The 27720-nt window shown below is 48.2% G+C and overlaps 1 protein-coding gene and 1 pseudogene across 1 annotated transcript in view; one reads left to right on the top strand and one right to left on the bottom strand.

The window, feature by feature from the left end:
• Nucleotides 1-3887: 3887 nt before the first annotated feature.
• On the bottom strand, nucleotides 3888-27570 carry LOC143388307 (ruvB-like 1; annotated as a pseudogene).
• Nucleotides 27569-27720, top strand: part of LOC143640171 (uncharacterized) — a 68222-nt gene continuing 68070 nt past the window's right edge. Inside the window, 1 exon segment of the mRNA XM_077108071.1 lies at nucleotides 27569-27720. Within this exon segment, the coding sequence (XP_076964186.1) occupies nucleotides 27569-27720 (152 nt within the window).

Here is a 27720-nt window from a genome sequence, read left to right as displayed (position 1 = left end):
AATAAAGGATTAGATGGTAAGTGGTTATAAAATGAAACATTAGATTTACACATGATTATTGCCCAAGTATTTAACTATTAGCTAACTCATCAATTTGATCCATAGTATATGGAGTAATAATTTAATAGGAAGAAATTCCAAACACTCCCTTTGCTGCTTTTATTCCTTTGAGTATTAATTGTCCTACAGCCTCAGGATACCTAGTAAGAAAAGTGTTAGGAGAATAAGATAAATGTATCCACAATAATGGACCTTCTTGCCAAAATACTCCTGTAGAAATATTTTTATTGGTATTACAATAAATAATAAAGGCAAACATATCAATTCTATCCAAATGCATATTTTCCATATATGTTTCAATAATTTTTAATGCCTTTCTTGCTTCAACCGTTAACATTCGGGGCAAATTTGGATCTGATGGACCTTTTAGGATATCAAATAAAGGTCCCAACTCTCCTGTTGGTATGCCTAGATAAGGCCTTATTCAATTTATATCTCCTATTAACTTTTGAAAGTCGTTAAGTGATTTGAGTTGATCTACTCATACTTCAATTTTAGGTGGACGAACCATGGTTGAGGATAATAGAAATCCTAAATAATTAACTGGATAATTTAATTGTACTTTATCTATTGCTATCTCTAGATTATAATTTTTTAATAAGTTTGTAAGTGTGGCATAACATTCTAGCAATGTGTTTTTAGCTTTGTGTGCTACTAATAAATCATCCATATAGTGAAATATTTGTAGTTCAGGATTTTGATTTCTAAGTGGCTGGATTGCTTTGTTAACATAAATTTGACACATAGTTAGGCTGTTAGCCAAACCTTGAGGGAGTACTTTCCATTCATATCTCTGATCAGGAACTTCATGATTTAGTTCAGGGATAGTAAATGCAAAACATGCACTATCCTCAGGATGAATTGGAATTGAAAAAAAAAAAAACAATCTTTAATATCTATAGCTAAAACATACCAGGTTTTTGGCAAAGCAGACAATTGAGGAATCCCTGATTGAGCAGGTCCCATAATAACCATCTCATTATTAATGGCTCTTACATCTTGCAATAATCTCCATTTACCAGATTTCCTTTTGATGACAAAAATGGGAGTATTATGGGGAGATAAGGAGGTTGTATATGTGCCTCTGCTAATTGTTGTTTGACCAGGTCATGGGCTTCTTGTATCTTTTCTTTAGTCAGGGGCCACTGAGGAACCCATACTGGTCTTTCTGATTTCCAAGTAATTTTGATTGTCTCAGTGGCCCCTTCTGAAAACCCAATCCATGTCTATTTATTCCTTGATCTATTTAAATTGGTGCTGTTATACCTTGTTATTGTTCTCCTAAACTTTTTTTTTTCTGAAACCTTGTCTACACCTAATAGTGGGCGCATTAGGATTGATGTTATTTGTTAATGTCAAACTGATCTAGGACACCTTGTCCCCATAACTTTATAGGAAGATGATCCAATACATATGGCTGTATAATTCCTTCACATCCTTCAGGATCCTTCCAATCTAATACCATTGCAGTTCTATGGGGATTAGTCGCCACTCCTAGATCTTGAAGCGTTTGAGTGGCTTGTTGTAATGGCCAATGTTTTGGCCATTCTTGATGAGATATGATGCTAAGGTCAGCACCTGTGTCCAGTAGCCCATTAAATTCATGTCCTTTAATATTTAGTTTTAGCATTAGGCGAGAATCTAAATTTAAAGACAGCATAGCCCAAACTACACATGTGGAGCCTAATCCCCTGGAACCACTTTCTACAGTACTACTGGAAAATTTATCATGCAGGCTGGGTAGTATTAATAACTGTGCTATTCTATCTCCTGGTGAAATTACTGATATACCTCTTGGAGAACTAGCTGTAATTTTTATTTCACCTTCATTATCGGGATCAATTACCCCAGGACTTACCATAAGTCCTTTTAGTGTAGAAGAACTGCATCCCAATAATAAGCCTACTGTTCCTTGGGGAAGAGGTCCTTTTACTCCTGTGCGAATGATTTGAACTCCCATCTCTGGAGTTAGTACTGCTCTGACGGAGGCGCAAATGTCCAACCCTGCACTCCCTCAGGTTTGTCTGATGAGGGATTTAATGGATAATGTGTCCTGGGCACTACCCTGATGGTGTTGCTGGGTTCCTCCATGGTGTTTCTGGGTTCCTCCAGTGCCCTGTATATTTGTGGTCGTGGACCCCGGAGCATTGGGCCTCCCTGTCCATTTTTTGGCAATGGAGCCTGATGCTTATCTCCACAATATCATTGGTAAACACCTGGCCCTTTTCCATTTTTTGATAATGGAGTACCCTCTATGGTGGTTTGAGAATGGCATTCATTAGCCCAATGTCTCCCTCTATGTTATCGTGGGCAAATACCCGGTATTCTACTCCTTTGATACCTAGCTTCATTATAGCCACCTCCTATGGGGCAACTCCTTTTAAAATGTCCTGTTTGTTCACAATTGTAGCATGTTTTTGGGCCTGACATCTAAAGCCTGTTGTACTGCAGCTGCCAAGACTTGCCCTTTTTCATTAATGTCTCTACAAAATTTAATATATGTGTTTATATCTTCATGTTTCCATGATCTAATGACCTCTCTGCACCAATAATTTGCTTGCTTATAAGCCAGTTGTTTTATTAATGGCATTGCTTGTTCTGTATTCCCCAAAACTCTGGTAGCTGTTTGAATAAGCCTATCTACAAATTCAGTGTAAGGTTCATTAGCTCCTTGTATTATCTTAGATAATTCACCTGTAAATCTCCATGTCCTTGTAAAGTCTTCCATGACCTAACTGCATCTGCAGCAATTTGTGAGTATGTAGCAGGATCATATCTAATTTGTTGCTTCTGATCCTCATAAGGTCTTTTTCCTAACAACATATGTAGATTTCTCTGAGGATAACGGGCTGCTGCATATCGCCTAGCCGTCTCCATGCAAAACTCCTCATTGGCTACCTTCCTTAACAAATATTGCCCTCCATTCAGCACAGCTTTACGCATACTAGCCGAATCTGCTGGCATCAAGTTCAAGTTGGTAATGGATTAGACCATGCTTACAGTGAAGTGTGCTTGGGGACCATAGGTTGTTATAGCCTCCTTTAACTGCTTCACTGTTTTGAAATCTAAAGCATAGTGAATTCGCTGCCCTCCTGACTGCTCAAGTACAGGGCATGCTAATCTTTGAGGTCTTGTCTCAGGATCCCATCTATCAACTACAGGGGTTGAGGACCACTCAGTTGTCTCCAGAGATGGAGCTGTTGGTAGAATTACGACCTCTGGTGATAGAACGGAGTTAGTAGCAGCCTCCTGTTGTAGCTTCCCCTTGATAGCTGTTTCTCCTCTAAGCTTTCTTCCTTTAAATTTTCTTCCTCTGTCTGACTAGCTCAAGAGACCTTCTCTTTTGCTTGATCTAACATGATTTCTACCATAGTCTGAACCTCTAACAATTTACTTAACACTCTTTCAGTTTGTTTTTTGCTAATTTCTGATCTACTATAATAAAAAACAAAACTGAAACAGAATGAAACAAAAATGGAACAATAAAATCATTGTATCAATTTTCCTATTTTTTTGACATGTGCATTTGTGGTCTATTTCTATCTCTTCCTCAGGGGCAAACAACTTCAAACCTTAAGCCAACCTTATTTTCAAGTTTGCCTGAGAAAGTTCTAGGGATAGGCAGCTTGAAACAAAAACGAAACAAATCAAAACAAGAACACATGGTTTTTTGAAATGGTCACCCATTCTCTCGCCTTCCCTCAGGGGCGAGCAATTTCACTTACCTCCAAGCTTCAGGCATTTCCCGTATGGGCCACCAAATGCTGCAGTCTTGCTGGGCACAAATTATGAGCCACTAGAGCACGAACAAACTTTATTTCTGAACTCTACCAGCACACTCCACATGCTCTCAGGGAACTCTCCTGAACACCAGCCACACGGCTCCTCCAGGAACTACCAACCAGAAATCCCTCCTCCAGCACTTTTCCAATCAATGCAAACTCTCCAGGAATTCCCACAAGAACTCCAAAGTAGGTGGTCTAAGCAGACAGTAAAGGTCTAATATACAATTGAATCATTCCAGCATCATCTTAATGGCTTGCCTCTCAACCAATACTATTGGCAAAATGCCAGGGGCCATTCTGACTCAGCTGTGGCTCTCAGCAATTCCCTATGCACACCACCACTGCTGCAAGGTGCCCCAGAAAAGCCCTTCAGCTGGGCTTAGAGAACAGGCCTATCATCCCAGCACTTGGGAGGCCGGGGCAGGAGGATCGTGAGTTCAAGTCAGCCTCAGCAAAAGTGACGCCCTGTGTAGCTCTGTGAGACCCTGTCTCTGATTCAAAGGCAGAACAGGGCTGGAGACAGGCTCTGAGTCTAAGGCCCTGGTTCCATCCCTGGTTGTTGTCAGGTCCCTGATTTTTATTCTCTCCCTCAAACTTGGCCAAAGGGGGTTAAAGGTGAGAACAGGCAAGACCCAGGGGAACAGAGGCTCTGGGACACTGGACAATGTCCCCGTAACCAACCCACCCTGCAGATGAGGGGACAGAGCCTCTGGGTAACAGGAGCTGCCCAGGGTGGTGAGGGGCCGAAAGTGAAGGCAGGAGGGGATGGCGGCAGGGGTGCACCTGCTTCATCTCCTGTGGGGGGAAAAGAGCATTGTGCAGAGGATCATCCCACGGTCCAGCAGGTGCAGGGGGATCTGGTGTGGAGAGGGGATGTCCTCAGTGCCCCTGTGAAGGCCAAGAGGAGTCCCATCACCTATGCTTGTCTGAGGCAAGACACTGGGAACTGGGAAGGGGCACTGACAACAACAGAGAGATAGGGGGTGACTGAAAGAAAGCAGAGCCAGGGACAGGTAATCAACTGACCCTCAGGTTGCCCCAGAGAACCCCTATTTTGTTAATTTTGTTTGGTGCTGGGTGGTTCCACCATGGACCCCCAGATGCAGCCCTTTTTAATTTTTGGTTAGAGACTGGATCTTGCTGGGTTGCTTAGGGCTTAGCTGAAGCTGGCCTCCAACTCATGATCCTTCTGCCTCAGCCTCCTCAGCCTTTTCAGCCTCCTCAGCCTCCTCAGCCTCCTCAGCCTCTGGAATTATAGGTGTATGCCACTGCTTCTGGCTGGACAATGATATCTTAAATATGAGGCAAAAAACACAAAAGAAAAAGCAGATAAACTGCAATTCTTTGTTTTTTGTATGTGTATGTGATGCTGTATGTGGAACCCAGGGCCTTGGGCATGCTGAGCAAGTACTCTACCACTGAGCCACATACACCTCCAGCACATTCAAAGCTCATTTATGTCAAATACCCTGTTCAAACACTGAAAAGACTACTCAAAGAAAAAAAAAACTCACAAATTACAAATGTGGAAAAGGTCTAGTATCCACAATATATAAAGAGATCTTACAATTCAATAATAAAAAGATAACATAATAAAAAAGGGCTAAGGATACAAACAGATATTTCTATAAAGATATACAAATAGTCAGTAAAACAAAAAAAATATAGTCTCGCTGGCCCTTGGCAAATGCAAATCAAGTGAAAGGCCACTGCACACCTACCAGGACATCTGTGTTGGACACTAACAGATGTCAAGTGGCAAGTAGAAAAACCAAGACCCTCAGACATTCCTGATAGGAGTGTGGCAATAAAGACATCCTACTGGCAGTTCCTTGGAAGGTCACAGTTTCTGTGTGACCCAGCAGCTCCACCCCTTCACACAGATCCAAAAGAAAGAAACTGAAGTCCCCACAGGTCTCCAGCAGCATCACTCCCACAGCCAAACCCTCCGAAGAGCTTGCACAGATCCATTAGCTGGTGAAGTCCCCATGCAGTGGGTGTTCCTCAGCCACGGGGGATTCGAGGGCCTGGAGGACAGGGGTGAAGCCTGTCAGTCACACCCCACACACAGCCACAGAAAGCTAAGGGACAGAAAGCAGCCTTCTGCTGCCTGAGGTCAGAGTGATGGACAGGACGCAGCAGCAGAGGGGCTGTGGACAGCTGACGGGGATGGGGGTGGCAGCATTCTAAAACCTAGTCTGGTGGCAGTTTTGCAGTTTTGTGGACACACTCAGCAATACTGGAGCTTTCCAGGGTGTAGGAGCTGCATCTCCAGAGGGCTGTAAAAGCCCCACCTGGGATCAGGCCACAGGCTCCCACTGGGACCAGGCCACACCACTGCCTATGGCCTGAAGCCTATGGCCTGTAGCTGGTCTGGCACAGGAGGTACTGGGCTCCCTCCTTAGCCCCACACAGAAGGAAATGAGAAGGCCAAGGCCACCATCCAGACTCACCACCTAAGACTTTTTAAAAAGACTGGATGCTGCAGAGGCCCATGCCCATCATCTCAGCAGCTTGGGAGGCTGAGGCAGGAGGGTTGTAGCTGGACGCCAGCCTCACCAAAAGCAAGGTGGTAAATAAGCAGCTCAGCGAGACTCTGTCTCTAAATGCATTGGGTGGGGGTGGGCCTTGAAGTCAGGTGCATCTGGGGTGGACACTTGCTGGCTCTGGCCTGGGCAGGTCCCCAAGTCAGGACAGTCCATTAAGATGTTGCACTGCCCCCAAAGGCCCACATGGAATTCAGGAGAAGAAACTCTCAGCCAACACTGTCCCTACTCGCCCTGTGACTCATAAGCCCGGGGGTCAGACATGGGTCTGTGGGGCATTGAGCTGGAAGGTCCCCTTGGGAGCAGCCTGTGGGCAGCAGGTCAAGAGTTGCCCATAGTGTTCCCATGTCCCAGATACTCTTCAGCCCATGCCCAAACCCCATCTTGCCCAGAGCTCTGGCTCCTGGCCCAGTCCAGCCTTGGTCACAGCCCAGCCTGCCTCTGGGCTACATGCTCCCTGGACACCAGGTCACAGCCCCTGCTCCTGGGCTTGGGGGGCAGCAGTCACATCCCTCAGTTCTGCTCCACCACATCCCTGGGACTAGGCACCAGAGTCTTGTTCTGGAGACCACGTGGCCCCATCCCCACAGGCAGGTTCTCAGGTCAGAGCCACTTTGCATGGAACTTTCTCTGGGGCTCAGGGTGGACAGAGCAGCAACCTCTGAAGACACCTGCTGGCCAGGCCAGGGACCCAGGGGGTGCTGTGAGCAGGGCTCCCAGCAGGGGGTGCCATGTATCCATGTGGAGCCCTCAGCCAGCCAGGTGGGACTCAGTGAGGGGACCCAGCGAGGGGACCCAGTGAAGGGACCCAGTGAGAGAACTCCTACAGTGTCATGTGGTGGCTGTAGAGCCCCCGGCCCCCAATGCCAACCACAGTGTCCTGAGCTCCCCCAGCAGCTGGCTGGGCTGACACCAACTGCCCCCAAGGCTGCGGGAGGCACTTTCACCCTAATCTTGTCCATTCACTGTCAGGGGACTTGGGGAGACCACACAATGCTGCCCATGAGCCTGGGTCACTCGCTCAAATCCCAAGGGCAAGGGAGCATCCAGTGGCAGGGACCCGTGGGTGGCCTTGTGCTATGATCCACTAGGTCCTGAGACGGGGCTTCTCCATCAAGAGCCACTGAATTTCCCACTGTCTGACACTCAGTAGCCAGTCTGGGCAAATGGGGGTTCACTTCTGGCTCTAGCCATCCTGAGACACTTAAACCACAGGGTTCTTTTCTAATTCCTACCCCAGCATGCATCCTCAGGGATTCACCCCCATGGCCCTCGGCTACTGTGGTGGAAGGGGCCCTCCTGCTACCTGTGCTGAGCAGGCCCAGGCCCAGCTCCTGTTAAACAAGGAAGACAGAAAACCCCGAGGGCGCCACCTGCCCACTGCAGCCACTGGGCCTGAGGGAAGGCGAGGAGGCCTCCAGCGCAGAGGCCCAGGAAGGAATGTCCCCAAGCTGTGGCACAGATAGCAGGGCCACTGTGCTAAAGATGTGTTGAAGCCATTCTGAACCCCTGTCCCCACGGCCTTGAGCAGCTATACTCAATGGCAGCCTGAAGCCAGGCAGTTGCCAGAGGCCCCACTGTGTCTCCAGGAAGGTCTTACTCTCCTTACTGGTTTTGTTCCTGGAGAGACCTGCATTCTCAGTGTTTAGAGCAGTTCCACTCACAGTAGCCAAGCTACAGAACCAGCCTAGGTGCTCCTCAGCAGATGGACGGATAAAGAAACTGTGGTCCCTATACACAGTGGAATATTACTGAGACATAAAGAAGAATGAAATGATGGCATTTGAAGGTCTATGGATGGAGTTGGAGAGGATCGTGCTCAGTAAGTAAGCCAATTCCAAAAACCAAAGGCTGAGTGTCCTCTCTGACATGCAGAGGCTGACTCACAATACGGGAGAAGAGAAAAGAGTTTCATTGAATGAGACAAAGGGAAGGGAGGGGAGGGACTGGGAGAGACAAAGGAATGAATGGACCTCACTTTCCTATGTTCACATAGAAACACAACCAGGGACACACAACAGCAGGGCCAGCCACAGGAATGAAAATCACACCCTGTTTAGGTGACATGGCAGGATGCATGCTGCTGTCATGGGGAGCTAAGAAGAACAAATTTAGAGACAAACCTGTGTTTCCACCTATGCCAAGGGACAAGGTTCAATGTCATTCAGTGTCCTCATTAAAGATTAATGGGCTCTGCTGGCCTCTGGGAGCCAGTGTGTGGGAGCTGATGCTCAAGTCACCAGAGGGGCCCCACCTCCTCATGCTTTTGCTCCCCACAGGATTGTGGAGCCTCAGAAGACTGCGGAGAACCTGCCCATCAGGGACAGGGCAGCTGCAGCCTTCAGTCGCCCAGGGGCAATATGCACTCCCTTCATCCCATCCAGACTTGTGATGTCATAGGTGGGGACAGACCCCGGGAGCAGGGACAGCTGGCAGCACCTACCTGATAACACAGTGGCCTCGGTCGGAGGCAAAAATTTTGATGGGGGTGATGGATGATTCCAGAGCTCAGTGCAAGGACGAGAAGCCTTCGATGTCCAGCATGTATACCTCGAACATGAATAGCATACTGGGGACAAGCTCTGACATGCCCTGGTCGATGTACTTGTTGATCTCGCCTTGGACAAGGTGGCAGCCAGTGGGGGAGATGTCATTTGCTCTCTTCTCCACACCTCAATTCTTTCCAGACCCAACCCTGCAGCCTGGTTCTCCTACTGCCTTTCTGACCCCAGGTTGGGTACTAGACCCATTCCAGGTTTGGTGTCATCATTTGAAAACAAGAATCATGCCAGGTGTGATGGCACATGCATATAACCCCAGCAACCTGGGAGGTTGAGGCAGGAGGATCGCAAATTGGAGGCCAGCCTCAGCAACTTAGTAAGGCCCTGAGCAACTCAGTTGAGACCCTGTCTCTGAATAAAATACAGAATAAGGCTGGGGACAGGGCTCTGGGGTCAAGAGCCCTTGAGTTGAATCCCTATACCCTCATCTAAAAAAAGAAAACAGGCATCATTGCACCAAAATGCCACAAAAAGCCTTTTGTGGAGCTGTGTGGGGTGCAGTGTCCTGGAGCCACCCCATTGAGTCCTGAGCCTTATGCGGAGACACCCCACTTGGGAGCCCCAGGGAGATGCGTTTTCATATGCAGATTCTCCTCTGCTACACTCAGTCAAGGAGCCCTTTTTGGGGCCTTGCGTGACAATTCTCAGGTTAATGAACTTTCCATCAAGTGCATCAAGAATCCTCTCCACCAGGAAACCCGAGCAAGAAGGGTCAGAGAAGGCCCAGCCTCAGCCCCCAGAACCACCAGCTCCTGCAGAATGGCAGACCTGCCTCAGGTCCCAGCCCTCACCTTCCAAACCAGCACCCCCTGTCATCAGAATGGAGCTGTTTCCAAAGAACTGGGATCTGAGGCCTGTCCTCTCCCAGAGCCATGATGCGGGGCTGTCAAAACTGAGTTCATAGATGGATCTGCTCTTGACCACTCATGGAGGATGCTTAGGCTGCTGCAAGGCTTCAAGGCAACAGTGGATTCATGTTGAACTTACGTTTTCAGGGAATAAAGTGGTAATGGGCCTGAGAAGGATATAAAATTGGGGAAGAGTCGGGTGCAGTGGCACATGCCTGTCATCCCAGGAGCCGGGGAGGCTAAGGCAGGAGGATCATAATTTGGAGGCCAGCCTCAGCTACCTAGCAAGGGTCTAAGAAACTCAGCCAGGCCCTGTCTCTAAATAAAAAATAAAAATTCTGGGACGGGGCTCAGTGGTCGAGAACCCCTGAGTTCAATCACTGGCATCAAAAAAATTAAAAAATTAAAAAAAATAAGTCCACAAAGGAGCAAGGGAGACCCACTGCCTGGTGTCAAAGTCGGCACTTTTCTGGGACCTCAAAGGAAGCAGATGCTGACCTCAGTGGGACCAGAACACACAGTTTGGCCACAGCTTCTAAAGGGAGTTAAGACTCAGAGCCACGCAGTGGGGGAGCTCTTAGAGCTGGGAGCACATCAGAGGCAGGGCCTCAACTCGGCTCCAGGCTCAGGCTTCACCATGCATCTTCCCTGTGATCTCTGTCTTCTTTGGCTTCATCAACTGGCCCATCATGCACAGGATGTCTTATCTCCCCTGTAGGAGAGAGGACTTTCTAAGACAGCTACCAAAGCCCATCTTCCTGCCTCCTGCGGGTCCCTCATGTTACTAAACTTGGAAGCCTGAGGTGGAAAGGCCCAGCACAGCTCCCCTGGGAAGGATGAGGGGTTCCTGAACTCAGAGGGATCCCCTCGAGGTTTCCACTGACCTGCAAGAATCAAGCAGAGTCGTGCATGTTTGCACGTGTCTTAAAAATCCTGGCAATTTGGGAGGCTGAGTCAGAAGGACCGCAAGTTGGAGGCCAGCCTCAGAAACTTAGTGAGATCCTGAGCAACTCAGCAAGACCCTGTCTCTAAATAAAATATAAAAAGGGCTGCAGATGTGGCTCCATGGGTAAACACACTGGGGTTTAAGCTTCAATACAAAAAAAAAAAAAAACCTTCCGACCAGGTAGGAAGAAACTCCAATCCCAAGAGTCTCTAGCCTCTCCTGGGCAAAGTTCCATGGGACAAAAAACAAACAAACAAACAAACAAAAACAGATTCCCAAAAGAAAGCCCATTCCTGTGGGGAGGAGGAGACCCCCTTCAGGATGAAGAGCAAATCTGACTCTCTGTCCAGAAGGGGCCCAGTGTAGGGCCAGCTGGGAGCTGGAGGACTTGGGGCTTGAGCTCTGCAGAGGTCAGGGGCTCTGTGAGGCTGTTTGAAGCCCTGTGAAGGCTCCTGCTGGCAACCCCCAGCCCGAGGTGGAGAGCAGCCCCCTGCAGGCTGCCAAGCGACCAGGAGAAGACCAAGCCCAGAGATCAGCTGTGGCAGCATCTAGACATTGGGACAGGGGACGAAGCTCATGTCATGCTCATTGCTGAGCATCCCAGAGGACATCCAGGAGGACAGCACAGCCCTGACAACTGGTTCCCAGGGCTTTGGGAATGTTCTGGACCACAAGGCCTGTCCCTGGTGCCTGGTGTGGGCACGTCCAGGTCATGCAAAGTCCCATCCTAGATGACCTCCTTCTTCTTGTGCACAGCACCCTTGGGCAGGGCATGTCCTCCTCGGTCTCCACAGTGAACTCTGTGGCCAAGGAGTCGCACCTGCCTGCCTCTGCCAGCAGACCGGGGGCACCAGGACCACATAGAGCTCAGTGACAGAAAGGTCTCCGCTGCCCACCAAGGACCCCAATTGCTCCCTCCACCTGCGCCTCATGGCCTGGTGCCACACTGGGCTCCCAGACCCGCCTGGCCAACACCTGAGACTTTCTGGAAGATTCTTTCCTCTTTCTTTTCACTCCTGATAAAGGAGCATGCAGGGGACTCACTGGAGCCTAAAGCCTGGACTCTTTTAGGTGGTGATTTATGGGTGAAATGAGGCCTTAGGCTCATCCATGAACCAGGGAGGTGCAGCCACTGTGGGATGCAGCAGCAGATAGAGGAGGAGGCACATGATTTAGTCCCCAGGCTCAGGACTCAGGGAGGGACACCAGGGAGATAAAGGAAGATGGAAGATGCCACCTGGGGCAGCGGGAAGGGACAAAGGCTGTCTGGTCCTTGTCCCCCACAGGGTTTGAGTCTTGAACACTCTGCTTGCTGAAGTCACCAGGACAGGAAGACAGAGAAAAGCCAAGGTGACTTAGGTAAAGGGACAGCTGCTGAACTTCCCCCACCCAACTCCGCTGAGCAGTGTGACTCCCTGGTCACCCAGGTCTCCCTCTGGCAGACCCTCAGGCGTGGCACTGTCCCCTGGGAGCATACCTTCAGGGCCCGCTGTTGGCCTCCATGTAGATGATGTCCCTGGCCTCAACTCGCTTCTTCTGCAGACTTTCAAAAATGCTGGGGTTCAGCTAAAACGAAACCAAACAAGACAAAAGGGGACTCAGACAACCATGATGCATATTCCAATACCTTCTGACCACGAGGGAAGGCACCTTTCTGTAAGAGAACTGAGGGGCCAGGCACAGGGTTGCACACCTGTCATCCCAGGGACTCAGGAGGCTGAGGTAGGAAGATCACCAAGTTGGAGGCCTGCCTCTCTCAAAACAATACAAAGCAAAATAAAAAGGGAAGTCTTCTGGCTCCCTGCTTAAACACTACGGATTCAATTCACAGGACTAAACATAAAAGAGAGACAGACAGACAGATAGACAACTGAGGTAGTCAACCACCCCAGGAGTGGATGGGTATAAAGGTTTGTGGCAGGGCACAAGAGCCTGGACTGGGGGCTTAGCACATCAGGAAGTGAACCTGAGGGTTGTCGTGTCTGCCTTCAGGAGACAAGAGAACGTCACCATTACTCTTCCTTGCCTTGCCTTCTATGATTGCAAAGTGGTAGGAGCATTGTCATCACAGGGACCCACCTGCCTTTAGAGGGGACATGTGTCCATGGCCACGCCCCACAACACCCCCCAGGATTACCACTGCAGCTCCAGTCTTTGGGTTAGGGACACCAGAGCTTCCTGCTTAGCCACCTGAGGCTGCATTTGACGTGGCCCGTGATTCTGGCTCTCTGGGCCTCGGTCTCCTCCTCTATGTGACAGCACCCAAAAGCACCCACAGAGAAGTCCAGCTCAGAAGGGAAATATAAGTTGGAATACTCCCAAACTTTCTCTGTCAGGAAGCTCAGGAAGGAGGATCACCAAGGTGGAGGCCAGTCTAGACCACATAGCTAGTCCCTAGGGCTGGGGCCCAGCTCAGTGGCAGAGCACAGGTTCACTATGGCCACACCTCTGTGTTTGAACCCCAGGACCAGAAGAAAGCAAATTCTAGCACCTTTCATACCCAGGCTGTGCACACACATCTTGGGGTGATGGTGCTCGATTGGGCCTTGCTCTTCCCTAGGGGTGTGCACTGGGCAAGGACCGCAGCCTCTGCAGGACCCGGATGGCAGACAGGTCCTGAGGCTGAGCTTCCAGAGCAGCTGCTACAGATGGCCACCCTGTGGAAATACACATGAACTCTGTCCCAGACAGAGTCTAGAGTCAAAGGGGGGTGGCGGGGGACACGACACGGACTAACACCCAGTGCAGGGCTCCCTCAGCAGGAGGGGCCCGCCAAAAGGCCAATCCAAAAACAAAGTCGGTATGTGGTGGCCAAAGGCCAGGGGGAGGGACAGCAGGTGGCCATTCATGGAAATGAGGTCCCTTGGAAGGTCACGACAATGTTCTAGAATTAAGATGGGGAGTGTAAACTATGTCATGCATCCAAATCCTGTGGGCCACACACACTTAAAATAGGTGGATCGTGTTCACAACTGTACCCCAACAGAGCTGCCAGGAGCTTGCCAGGGCCCAGCCTCTCTAGCCTCCTTGGGGCACTTTGCAAACAGGACCAGGGCTGGGGAGTCCCCAGTCCAAGATTCGTAAGCCTCCCTCAAACTCACACACTTCAAAACTCCACACAATGCACCTGAGGTCCTTCTGTCTGAATATCTTATACATGTGGGAAAACTGCCCAGAAGGACTTGGGTTTGTGGGGGGCTGGGGGTACCAGGGATTGGACTCAGGTGTCCTCCACCATCAAGCCCCATCCCCAGCCCTGTTTGGCATTTTATTTAGAGTCAGGGTCTTACTGAGTTGCTTAGGGCTTCACTTTGGCTGAGGCTGGCTATGAACTCATGATCAGCCTACCTCAGCCTCCCGAACTGCTGGGATCAGAGGTGAGTACCACCTTTGTTTGGGAAGACAATTTTCTGCTTCTCCGTTAGACTCTTTTCTTCAAGAAGCTGGACAAAGCAGACTGATGGATGGCTCAAATTTTCACTGTGTTCCTGTGTCCTCTCTCCTACAGGGAAGAGGACAATTTTTCTCTTTTCCTCTCAGGCACTTTTATATGGTTGATTTTCCAGATGAACTGGCTCAAGGTGTCATTACTGAGAAGGGGCCACCTTCTCAGAACCTCATTAATCCAGGGTGGTCAGGATGTGGTGAGGGATTAAAAAAAGAGAGAGAGGTTTGCAGAGCCAAGCTCCTGAGATGAAGGTCCCATTAGGAAAGAGAAAAATAGCCCTTGGAAGAAATGACATTTTCATGATCTCCATAAAGCAGTGACCAAGAAACCACGTCATGGAATCAAAGAACCATCAAATTATAAAAGGGGGAAAGATGGAAAGATTCTATGGTGGATGGAGAGTGGTCTAGAGAAGAGAAACTAAGTCTCAGAGAGCTCAGAGGACTCGTAGGGGTCACCCAGCACCAGAGGACCCACAGTCACCCTGCCCCTCAGCCAGCACTGGACACAGGATGACTGCAGAGCCTCTTTCTGAGCCTGAGGCCTTGATCTGGAAAACAGGGGAAATGAGATTTATGGCACCTGCACACACGGGCACACAGCTGAGAGGAACCACAGGTAAAATACCTCCCCAAGCCCTCAGCAGGTGACCTGGCTATGCAGTAGGGGACAGAGACAGGGCTAGTGTGAGTCAATCATAACAACAGTGGATGAGTAAAAACATTATGAAAAAGAAAGAAAAAGAAAACAAAATTATGTCCACTTTGACTTTTTGGGGAGGTGAGGGTGCACTATTGGGAATTGAACCCAGGGGTGACTTACACCTGAGCCCTATACCCATCCCCATTTTTTATTTTATTTAGAGACAGACTCTCCCTGAGCTGCTCAGGGCCTTGACTAAGTTGATGAGGCTGGTCTCAACCTTGTGATCCTACTGCCTCAGCATTTTGAGCCACTGGGATGACAGGAATGCTCCACTGTGCCTGGCTGGCCAATGATCATCATGTGGGGGATGAGATGGCAGAAGCAATTTCTTGACCTAACGACACGACTCCCAGAAGCAATGAGAAAAGAAAGAACTACCTCATAAAGGGACCTATGTCCAAGCCCTCTACAAGGTGTCCCTTTATACTACACAGTGTTATCCTGAGTGTCCCATATGGCATCAACAGTGCAGAGGCCAAGGAAAGAGGGACACAGAAGTCACACCACCTTCCTGGTGCTGCAGTGCCGAGGGCAGGGTTCAGGACAAACTCCCCTTGAGATGCTTGGTGCCCTTGGCTGTCTTGAGCCCTATGATCACATGGCTTATGGTCTTGACGTAGCCACCCATGGGGTGCTCGGTCTCACATGGCATGAGCTCAGTCACCTCCCCCGATAGACCTCCTTGGCCTCCTTTATCTGAAGCCCTGGGAGGGATGGCCAATGGGGACACGGTGAGAAGCAGGAACATCATTCTCTCCACATCAATCTCCTCCCCACCAACAGCCTTCTTACTTCAAACTGCCACAGTACAAGAACTGACAAGTCACCTTACAGTACAATCCGGAGACACCATCATGGGTGGAGAGCAACACTACAGGGACCCAGTGAGTCCCTGATCAACTCAGTGAGACCCTGTCTCCAAATAAATTCAAGTGGCTTGGAAGTGACTCTGTGGTTAGGTGCCCTGGGTTCAATCCGTGGTGCACCTCCTCAAAAAAAAAAAAAAAAAAAAAAAAAAAAAAAAGAGGCTCGCTGCTCTCCTGACAAATGGGAAGATGGGAAGGCCACAGAGGACTTCTGCTGGCAGGTGGCCATCGGGCTCTGTGTGAGCTGATATAGAAATGTCCCAAAGGCTGAGACACATGGCCACAGGATCAGACACTCAGGCCCCTTCCCACTGTTCAAGGGGGGGGCATTATCTTATCACACCATCCCTTGCCTTCTCTTCTCCAGAAACCCAACCAGGACAAGGACACTCAAGACTGAAAGCTAAGGGCCAGCTCTCCTCTGCCTGGGATCCACCTGAGAGCCTATAAATTGGCCTTTTGGAAAACACCAAAAAGAGAAGCCACATTCTGTGTTTGATGAACCACATTCCCAGCTCCTAAACCCCAAGACAAACTTCCCAAGCAAAGACCAGAGCAACTGCACACACCTCGAGTCCCAGCAGCTCTGGAGGCTGAGGCTGGAGGATCATGGGTTAGAGCCCAGTTTCCACAACACTGAGGCCCTGAGCAACTCAAAGAGATGCTGTCTCTAAATAAAATGTAAAATAGGGCTGGGGATGGGGCTCAGGGGTTGAGGGCCCCTGGGTTTAATCGCTGGTACAAAAAAAAGAAAAGAAATTTCCCAGACAACATGAAGGTATCAGAAATTCTGTCAAGCTTGGAAAATTCTGGGCTTTTAAGCCTTCTTTGATTTTTTTAATAGAACCTTTTCTATTCTGCAAAGAGGAAATTCCTCCAAATGTAATGCCTGCCCATACTCACTGTCAGGGGACAGTGATATGAAATTTTTCCAGGAGGAAATGAAAGTTATCCCCATCTCTCAGCCACTCATTTTTGTCTAGAAGTTTCTCAGTGGTGACAAGTAGACAGGGGAAGGCCCAGTGGACCATGGGCCCATCTGGTGGCCAGGAGAGGGGCTGCAGGCACTGTCTCTGGCCACGACAGCACAAAGGATATGGGTTTCTTCTACTGGCTCGGGTTTCTAAGTCCCTGACAGAAACCTTTATCACATCAAGGGAGTGGCACAGATGGTGACAGATGACCCTCTCTCCCTCCCTCTGCAGCTTTGCAGGAAGTCAAAGGTGCAGGGACAGAAGGCTCCTGTCTGAGGGGAGGCCACGGCTTGCCCTTTCATTCTGTGGCAGAATCTAGAAATTTCTCCTCACCTGCTGCCATCAAAAGCCCCTGCTGTGTCCCCCACCCCCCCACCCCAGGGGTGACTCTCATCAAATGTGACTGGTGACCTCTACTTTTTCAAATTTTAAAGCATTTCAGTTCCTGCTGAGCCATTGAAACAGAAGCAACTGTGTGAAGACTAGTTATAAAAGATTTTTGTCTCACAAAAATGGGGTTTTTAAAAAATTTTTTAAGTTGTAGATGGACACAATTCCTTCATTTTTTAAAAATTTTACTTTTATGTGGTTCTGAGGGTGGAATCCAGAGCCTCACACATGCTAGGTGGGTCTCTACCACTGAGCCCCTGCCCTAGCCAAAAAAAATGGTGTTTTTAAAATTTGAGTTCTTAAAAATATTAATAGTCAGGTATTTGAAAGATTGTGATATCTTACTGGTCACATTTTTAGGGGGGTTCTTTTTGGTACCAGGAAAGGAATTAAGGGTCCCTCAACCCCTGAGCCCCATCCCCAGCCCCGTTTATATTTTATTTAAAAACAAGGTTTTACTGAGTTGCTCATGGTCTGGCTAAGTTGCTGAGGCTGTCCTCCAACTTCCTATCCTCCTGCCTCAGCCTCCTGAGCTGTTGGAATATGGTTCATATGTTTAATTAATGAGTTAAATAAAATCACTGGCACATGTTTAATTAAGAAAAAGTAAGCCAGACACCACAGCACACATCTGTAGCCATAGTTACTCAGCATACTGAGGCAAGAGGATGGTTTGAACCCAGGAGTTTCAGGACTGCCTGGGAAACATAGTGAGACCCTGAAAAATAGGAAATAAAAAGGGAAAGGAAAATGAGAAATGAAGAAAAAACAACAGAGAGAAAAATTTTAAACGTAAAACCCAGGTGTGGTTTTGCACATGTATAATCCCAGTACCTCAGGATGCTGAGGCAGGAGGATCGAGATTTGGAAGCCAGCCTTGGCAACTGAGCAAGATCCTGTCTCTACATAAAATATAAAAAGGGCTAGGGATGGAACTCAGGGGTGAAGTGCCCCTGGGTTCAGTCCATGATACCAAAAAATAAAAATAAAAAGTCTAAGTTCAGTGAGACACAAAGCTTAGCTTCTGAACACAGTTCAGAATAAGAACTCTTCATTTCAGCATTAGTGTCACAGAGGGGCTGGGGGTGGCTCAGTGGCCATGGTTGAGAAAGAGAGAGAGAGAGAGAGAGAGAGAGAGAGAGAGAGACCCATAGTTGAATGCTTATATTGACATGCTGGGGAAGATCAAGAGGCAGAGCCAGTCCCTCAGAGAGTCACCGCAGGAAGACACAGTGCCAGCCACCAGGAAATCAGATGGCTGTGGGGGGTGAAACAGGGTCCCATGACATCTCCCTACTTCCAAACGCTGTGCCCTCCTACTGCATTTTCTTTCCTTCACCATTAAATCAAAAGCTTCCCAAGTAGATTTCTTAGTGTTTTTATTTATTTATTATTTATTTAGGTACCAGGGATGGAACCCAGGGGCCCTCAACCACCAAGCTCTGTCCCCAGCCCTTTTTATATATTAGTTAGAGACAGAGTCTCACTGAGTTTCTCTGGGCCTCACTAAGTTGCTGAGGCTGGCCTCCAACTTGTGATCCTCCTATTTTATCCTTCCAAGCTGCTGGGATGGCTGGTTGCTCTTGCCTGTCTTGTCAACAGCACCAAAAGAACATGAGCAGTCCAATTAACACATCACAGGAGCATTTTTAAGATGAAAGAATTCAAAGCACTGGAGAAGCAGCAGCCATCTGTCACTCTAACGTGACACTCACCGATAGCCCTGCGAAAATTCTCAATCAGTACCTCTGTCTTCTTGATCTTCATGGAGTAAACTTTGCTCCCCACCATGGGACAGAAAGGGACCTTATTTCCAAGCTCCTGAGCAATTGCCAGGGCCAGGGCTGTCTACAGAGGCAAGAAAAGAAAGGTTTTCATTTTATAGTCATGAAAACATAATTCAAAGCCATCTATAAAAAAATTATTCAAGAGGCTGAAGATGGTGTTGCACACTTGTGATCACTAAGACTCATGAGGCTAAGGCAGGAGGATGGCAAGGTGGAGGCCATTCTCAGCCACTTAGCAAGGCCCTGAGCAACTCAGTGAGACCCTGTCTCTAGATAAAATATAAAAGAGTTGGGGATGGGGCTCAGTGGTTAAGCACTCCTGGGTTCAATTCCTGGGTTCAAAAAAAAAACACCATGAATAAATCAGGAAGGATTTATTACATGACCTTTATTTGATGTTAAAAGGCCAGCAAATAGTGCATAATACATGAGGCCAAATCTGGAAGCAGTGAGATGGTTGGCAAGCCCCCCCTGACCATGTCCTGTGGTCAAATATAAATTGATGCTCAGTAACCTATCTTCTGTTGGCAGATGCTAAAGAGAACCAGGTGCAACAGACATCTCATCAAACACGAAGTTATGGAAATCAAATGCTCTCACATGGGCCCAGGACTGGAAAATGCCATGGCCTCTGACTGCCATTTCATCCTCCCTCATCTCTGAAATGAGAATGAGGTCATACCCTAAGTGTGCAGGTCACACAGAGCCTCCTGAGTTTCTGAGGGCCTCACTAAGTTTCTGAGACTGGCCTCCAAATTTTCATCCTCCTGCCTCAGCCTCCCAAGCTGCTGGGACAAAGCCAACTGGAGCTGCTGCTTCAAAGATGGCCCAGGGAAGACTCCTCTTAGCTTTTCTTTTCAATGCCCTTTTGTTGACACCTCTGAGCAGCCAACCTGGGGGACGATCAGTGAACACTGTAGGGCAAAATCCACTAGCCTGTGGGGCAGAGGCTGGTTCTAGTTCTGATATTCTCCCTGTTTTCCAGTGTGGTCTGGAGCACACAATAGTGCTAATGCTGGATGGACTCATCTAGCAAACTAAAATACTTTTTAGATTACAAGGAGCCAATGAGCTGCCCACAGGATGGTTTGGTTGTGACCACGTAGTCTTAGATGTGCCTTTAAACTTGGCTTTTTTGTAGGAGTATTGAACCATGAGCCCCATCCCCAGCCCTATTGGGTAATTTAATTAGAGACATGGTCTCCCTGTGTCACTGAGGGCCTTAATTTGCTGAGGCTCTCCTCGAACTCGCTATCCTTCTGCCTTTGCCACCCGAGCCAACCAATGGGATTAAAGGCATGTGCCACTGTGCCCGGCTCTTGCCATTTTTTGAACCCTAGGGACTTTCGTGTAGAAAACCAACTCTTTGGCTTCTTTTGAGAAACCAGGTCTGGACCCAGTGGCCCTCTTTTAGTGACAGGGCACCACATTTTGGGGCTTAGCCAGTCAGTTTGTTAGCCTCATTTCCCAAATGCTTAGGCACCCGAGTTGGCAAGCCCAAAGCATGTGTTCTAATAACAAAGGGCAAATGTCTAGAACAGAACACAGAGGGATGTGATTTCAACACCACAAGGCCCAGGAGAGGCCACAGGAAGCTCTTCCCACCTGTTTTATTTTGCTGGTTCTGGGAATGGAACCCAGAGCCTTGTATGTGCAAGGCAGCTGCTCCACCACTATGCTCCAGTCCCAGCATTTTTTATTTAAAGACAGGGTCTCACTGAGCTTCTGAGTCTGGACTCCACCTTGAGATCCTCCTGCTTCAGCCCCCGAGTTGCTGGGCTTACAGGTGTGAGCCACTGTGCCTGGTTTTCATGTCCACCTTCTAACCAGAATGTCTCTTCCCTGTTCTTTCAAAGCCCCCAACTCCCCATTCTCGGTTACCAGTGTCAAAACAGTGACCGTGTCCCACTAAACAGCATCCCTGCCTCCCTGCATCTAATACTGAAGGGGTGATCATTACCCTTTCATTCAAATAGAATCAATACTTGTTTAAGAATGGCTCCATGTCTGTTCAGGTTTCTCCAATTAAAAGCTCATGGAAGGGGCTGGGCTGGGGCTGGGGCTCAGTGGTGGAACACTCACCTAGCATGTGTGAGGTGCTGAGTTTCATCCTCAGTGCCACATAATAGTAAATAAATAAAACAAAGGTATTGTGTCCAACAACAACTAAAAAAATATGATATTATTAAAAAAAAAAAAAACTCATGGAAGAAAGGCACATATACCTACCCTTTTCTATTGAGCTCTATAGATCTCACTGATCTTTCCATACCCTGTAATCTTGAAAAATAACTTGTATTTTTTAAATATTTTAATATTATCAGGGCTCCCAGCTGATCAATCAATACCCACCAAGATGCAACTCCGACATTTATGGTGTTTACTTTTGAACAGGGTTGCATTAATTTTATGTATTTTTTTCTTCAAAACAAGTTTAATTTTGTTCCAGCCATATATTAGGAGAAAAACTTTTTAAAAATGCTCAAAAATCAAGCCATTATAAAGTTAAGCACCCCTCTCCTTAGCAATAAATATTGAACTGATATAGGTGACTGAACTGATATAACTGATTTAGGTGTAGCTGGACAAAACACAATGCCTTTATCTTTATGTGGTTCTGAGGATTGAACCAGGTCCCACCCATCCTAGGTGATTGCTCTACCTCTGAGTCACAATCCCAGCCCATTAACTTGTATTTGATGGATTAAGAAACTGAGACCTGGGTGTGGGGGTGCATGCCTGTCATCCCAGCAGCTTGGGAGGTTGAGGTGGAAGAATGGCTAGTTGGAGGCCAGCCTCAACAACTTAGCAAGGCCCTGAGCAACTCAGTAAAACCCTATCTCTTAATAAAATACAAAAAGGGCTGAGGACGGGGCTCCAGGGTTAAGTGCCCCTGGGTTTTTTCCCTGCTAGCCAAAAAAAAAAAAGATTTTTCAGTCTTTTCTCTGTTTTTTGGGGAAAGCCTTGCAGTGCAGGTTGCTTGGCAGCATCGTTGGCCTCTAACACTAGATGCCATGAGTTCCCCCACCACATTTTGAAACCACAAGAGATGACTCTCTAGATGCTGGCAAATATCTCCTGGGGGGCAAAACTGGCCCAGGTTGAAAATCACTGCAGAGCTAATCTCACCTAGCTGGACTTCGAGAAACAGCACACAGAGAACAGGAACAGCCCACAGCTCAGGCGTTCAGAGCTGGCAACTGTCCATACGAATAAAACCAAAAAGTGAGACTCAGAAAGCCCTGTGGACATCAAGAATGGGAAATCAGGGAAAGGCGCCCTATACAAAAGTACCTCCAAAACATTCAGAAAGAAAGGTTCCAACCCTGGAAATCAGACTTCTTAAGAGCAACACTGGAAGACAAAAAGTACCAAATAACACTGAGAGAAACAGCACTAAAGAAACATCTATCATGCTGGTGCTCTGGCGCAGGCCTGTCATCCCAGTGGCTTGGGAGGCTAAGGCACTAGGATCACGAGTTGGAGGCCAGCCTCAGCAAAAGCGAAGCCCTAAGCAACCAAGTGAGACCCTGTCTCTAAATAAAATGCAAAAAGGGCTGAGGATGGGGCTCAATATTTGAGAGCTCCTAGGTTCAATTCTTGGGGTTCAATTATTGGTAACCCCCCCAAAAAAATGGAAGATGACTTTGACAAGCTAATGTTCCTGTAAGTGCACACTGTATGGCATTCCAGCCTTGAAAAACTTCCCCCAGACACAGGACTTCTTCATCCACCATCAGTCACCAACACAACACACCCTGGCAACTCCATATGTACAACTTCATAATTAGAATTCAAGTTTTTATTTCACAGCTGATTGTGTTTCTGCTTCTGACAGGTGAGGAGCCTGCCCCAGGTCTCCCAACTGATCCATCAACACCCACCAAGGACCAGGGTGGAGTGTCTGGGTGGAGCGGCAGACGGTGCTCTTGTTGGCAAGAGCTCACCCGTATCCTCACATGGGGCACCAGAATGAATGAATTCCCCACGCAAAGACACTTCGCCGGGAGAATTCCAATTTTATTGCAAAAAGCTGGTGCTTATATAGAACTAAGGGGGAGATGGTAGGGCTTAGAAAAATGTCAGGAAACCCGTTTATTGACAAGTTCTTCTAGATATCAGCTCCGGAGCCCAGAAATTAGTTTTCATTGGGGCTAAGGTTCCCCGCCAGTGAGATTTGAAATTGGCACTGGCGGGAGAGTTCACACTGGAGGGAACTTTTCGCACCACTGCAGAAAAGAAGAAGGTAGGAAGAAGAGGTCCTTAGGCACCATGTTGGGGTTTTTTCCTCTGGGGTATGGCTGCCATTTATACTTTTGCCAACAGAACACATTCCAGGACTAGTCACACATCCTTTGGTCTTGAGTAGATCATTCAGCCACCAATAAATTTAATTATCACATTAGAAAACAAAGAACAAAAATGTGGTAGACTTAAAAATGGGCTCTCATTGGTGACGTCCAAGGCCTTTGTGTTATGGTTTAACAAACAGAGTCTAGAATGCTCTCTACCTTGCATGCCAGTGGGGCTGGGGTAACTACCCACCCAGTACACACACATCTCCGGCCTCAGGCCATCCTATGTCCAGCTATGAGTAGAAATTCTGAGGACACCAAAGCCTGCTTAGGAATGTGATGGGCTCCTCACCCTGGGGAGTGGGCAGATAGCCAGAAACATGGAGCTGGAACTTCATTGAGCTGTTGAACCTACTTTATAGGGCCTGTTTTATCTTTTAAATAACTCCACTTTTGTCATGCCCAGAATCATATGCCTATAATCCCAGCAGCTCAGGAGGTTGAGGCAGGAGGATTGTGAGTTCAAAAAGCCAGCCTCAGCATAGGCAAGGCACTACGCAACTCAGTGAGACTCTGTCTGTAAATAAAATACAAAATAGGGCTGGGGATGGGCCCAGTGGTTGAGAGCCCCTGAGTTCAATTCCCAACACACACACACACACCCCAAAAACAAAAAAAGACCCCACTTTGCTGCTGAATGTCTGTGTGATGCCTCTTATTCGTGTAGCAAATTTGGTCTAACATTTGCCTTCACTATCACCTGCCAGAGAGGTTGTAGGGCAGCAGGAGACCACACCTGACTCTAACCTCTCTTATGACACTGTTATCTGAATCAACCAAGAAGCACCAAACTGGCTCAGATCTTTTTGAGAAAAATTAAAATGTTTGTTTGTTTCCTTTTATTTTGAAGTAGCATCTCCCTAAATTTCCCAGACTGGCCTCAAACTTGCAGTCCTCCTGCCTCAGCCTCCCATGTAGCTGGGATTACTGGTGTGTACCTCTACACCCGGCATGGGTACTTTTTTTTTTCCTGTGTACATAGCCCTTTTCTGCACCTCCAGTCCTACTGTCATAGAAAGAATCTCCTAGGTGCGGAGGCCCACAAGAAATACTAGGGAGGTGTCAGCAAGTGTGGTCTCTAACTCAGCTGAACACATGGAATGCTTTTGGGGAACCAATACCCACCAGCAGAAATGAGGGAAATTCTGTCATCCACTCTGGTTCTACTGCTCCCTTTGCATCCCCTGTGCACTACAGATGCTCGGAATGCAATGATGTCATCAAGAGAAAGACCAGCATCCTGGCTGGCATATAGACGAGGGATCCATATACAGTGCACTCAACCACTGTCACATAAAGGCTCTCTATTGGACAAGGGACCAGGGGTAGAAAGCTTGGCCTGCCCAAGTAAACCAAAAGCTCTTTCAAAACAGAGGCCTAGATTTTGATATATACCTACATGTCATCATGGTGCCTACTCCCTGACCAGTGAATGAGGGGTGACTGGAGTAATTTTCAGGACAATGCCTAGAGGTCAGAGGTGGGCACTGGACATAGAGGGCTGCCACATAGCACAGAGGCTCATATAATGTAAAGAACCAGGCAGGGCTGAATTCGAATCCCGGCCGTGCTGTTTACCAGCTTTTGCAGAGGCTCCTATCTTGAAGGCTTGGTCCCCAGAGCAGCAATGTTCAGAGGCAGGGCTTAGTGGAGTGATTGGATCATGAGGACTCTGTCTTTATCAGTGAATCAATCTACATATTTGAACAAACCAACAGGAGGTAGTGGACACTATAGGAGTTAGGGCCTAGTTTTCTCATTGGAGGAAGTAGGTCATAGTCGGGGTGCCCTGAAAGGGTAGCACCATAGTGACGGGGCTCATTGCTGTGTGGAGAGAAAAGAGGGGGTAAAGCTGGAACATGTCTAGTCTAGCAAACGACACTTTGCACCTAGTAGGTGCTTGCTGCTATTTTTTTTGTAGTACTGGTAATTAGAGTGCTTTACCAGTGAGCTACATCTCCAGCCCTTTTAATTTTGTGGTACCAAGGTGCACTCGATCACTGAGCCACATCTTCAGCCCTTTTTTTCTTTTGAAACAGGTTCTCAACTAAGTTGCTGAAATTGGACTTGAACTTGCAATCCTCCTGCCTAAGCCTCCCGAGTAGTTGGGCAGGTGTGCACCACCATGCCCAGCTATTAGATATATTTTGATAGTGCTCCTTCATCAGTATAAGATGTAGCTGAGACCCTGGTGAGGGGTGGCCACACAAAGAAGAGGCTCATTTGCAAGAACTGGAACTAAATAAAACTAGAAGAGAGCTAGCCATGCAATATTTTTGAGAGACAGATCGCTGGCTTTCCTCTGCCAGGTAAATTCCTGGATTTATCAACTACATCCTTCCATATTATATGTGCTTAAGAAATGGTAGCTGTTTTTCATATTTACAGGAAAATGACAAGTCCATATGTTTAGGTTTCCTGAATGGCCTGGGGAAAGCTCTCTCTGCCTCAGTCTCCCTGTTTGCAAAATCTCTCTGGTTCTCTGAATGAAGAAGCAGTCCATTCCCACCCTCTGGCCCAAGTGGCACCCAGCCAGCATTTATAGCCAGAGGGAGCAGAGGAAATTCAGGCAAGAGGCCACTAAAGAAAGGTTATGGGTCTTGGGCCCCACTGGGAGAGGAGCAGAGTGGGTGGGGTCAAAGGCCCCAATGGACCCAGTCTGGTGCACATTTCCTAGGGCCTGCTGCTCCCTTCTCTGAGTGGCCTGGCCCCATCCTGGTCATGTATATTGGGACATGCCAGGGCCTGGCATCCCAGGGGCTAGAGGGAGCTCCTGCAGGGGATTTAAAAAGCCCAAATGCCTTTCAGAAAGGAACTAAAATTTTCTGCTCAATCAAAGCCTCCACAGGAGAAGAACAGGCCTAGCCCTTTTGTTTTTAAGTCTCTTTATTTTCCAGCTGTTTGGCCTGATCATTCTCTTTTTTTCCTATTATAAACGGTTCCAGCTGCAACACACAGGAAAAATAAAACCATCTCCTAGACCTGGGCAAAAGCTGGCTGGCCTCCTGGGGCTGACAAAGGCAGCTCTGGCCTCCAACACCAACTGTGAGAGGCCCTGGAGCCCCTGCCCAGAGCCAAAGCCACAGGAGGAGTGAGGGGAGGATTCAGGAAGTCTCTGATTGCAACCCAAAACTTCTCCTGCCCCTGGGAGAAGCTGCCATCCAGCCAAGGAAAGGATTCCTAAAGGGCTTGTGGGCAGAGAAGGAAAGATCAGGCACCGCTCTCCAGGGCCCATGGAGAAACTGATGTCTGGGTTAGAGTTGCAGAAGGTCACAGTATCAACAAATGGTAGAGCTGATCTTTGAAGCCAACATTCTCAAGTCCAACATCAAGTACCAAAAAAATGTCGGAAGAGGGGTCTAAGAAGGAGCCCTGGCATCCTGGGTTTGCTGAATGAGAGCAGATGTCATTCCTTTCTCAGCTTCTCTGCCTCCCAGTAAGTTAAGTTCATTTTTCTGTGACTCAGTTTTCTTATCTGTGAAAATGAGGACATGCTTGTACCCACCTTGTAGGACAGCTGTGAGAAGCATAGGAGTCAATAGGTAAAGGACATAGAACAGTGATTTAAAAAAAATCACCTCTTACTCTCTGTAAATGTAAAGTTTGTGTTCTTCACCTAAGGAATGTTTACTGACCTCTCCTAGGGCAGGCCCTGGGCCAGGTGTTGGGGAATGCAGCTGGGCAAAGCAAACAGGTCTCATGCCTGGTGGGACTTCCAGTGGGGGAGGGGGCAAGCCAAGGGACACAGTGGATTCACTAGATACACTGCCTTATGGCACATTCTAGATCTCTCTTCTCCGGGAAGGAGTAAGGTGGGGGGGGGCGGGTGGTCAGAAACTTTCAGGACTCAGGGGCCAAACTGATCAGCTGGGAGGAAGCAAGGGCGCTCCTTCCTTTGCAAAAGGAGGCAGGAAAATGTTGAAAACCAGTTTTTACAGTTTAACTGTTTTTAAGTGAAAGAGAGCCCCAGGACTACAGCTCGCTACTTCCCCATCCTGGTGGGCTGGTTGATCTGGTTCAGCCTCAGAGCGCTCAGTGCGTGGGTCCTCCTCGCTGTGCCTGAGATGCAGGCTGGTCCTGAGGAAATGGGAGCCTTTGCCAATTGTGTCCACCAAGGGGTTCCATGCCCCCCACCTTTCCGCTCACAGGGTTCCCTACTGCCAAAGGCACCACCAGCGACCTCCCAGAACTGCGAGCTGGAGACCAGACAGGGCATGACCTGAGGGGAGGGGTAGAGGCGTGGCCTGTGAGCGTGGGGCGGGGCCAGAGCCACAGTCCCGCCCTGCACTTGTAGGCCATGCCTGGTGCACTCCCTGTGCCCTGTGCGCCTCCCGGCACAGGCTCCCCACAGTGGCCCAAGAGGACACTGACTACTTGTGAGATGCCAAGCCTTTCTCAAAAATCCAACAGAAGTCCCCGTGTTTCACAGAAACCTCTCCTGGGTCTGAA

Source organism: Callospermophilus lateralis, unplaced genomic scaffold (assembly GCF_048772815.1).
Source record: "Callospermophilus lateralis isolate mCalLat2 unplaced genomic scaffold, mCalLat2.hap1 Scaffold_130, whole genome shotgun sequence".
NCBI classification, from domain to species: Eukaryota; Metazoa; Chordata; class Mammalia; order Rodentia; family Sciuridae; genus Callospermophilus; species Callospermophilus lateralis.
The sequence above is the reverse complement of the archived record's forward strand: the minus strand, read 5'-3'. Positions and strand labels throughout refer to the sequence as shown.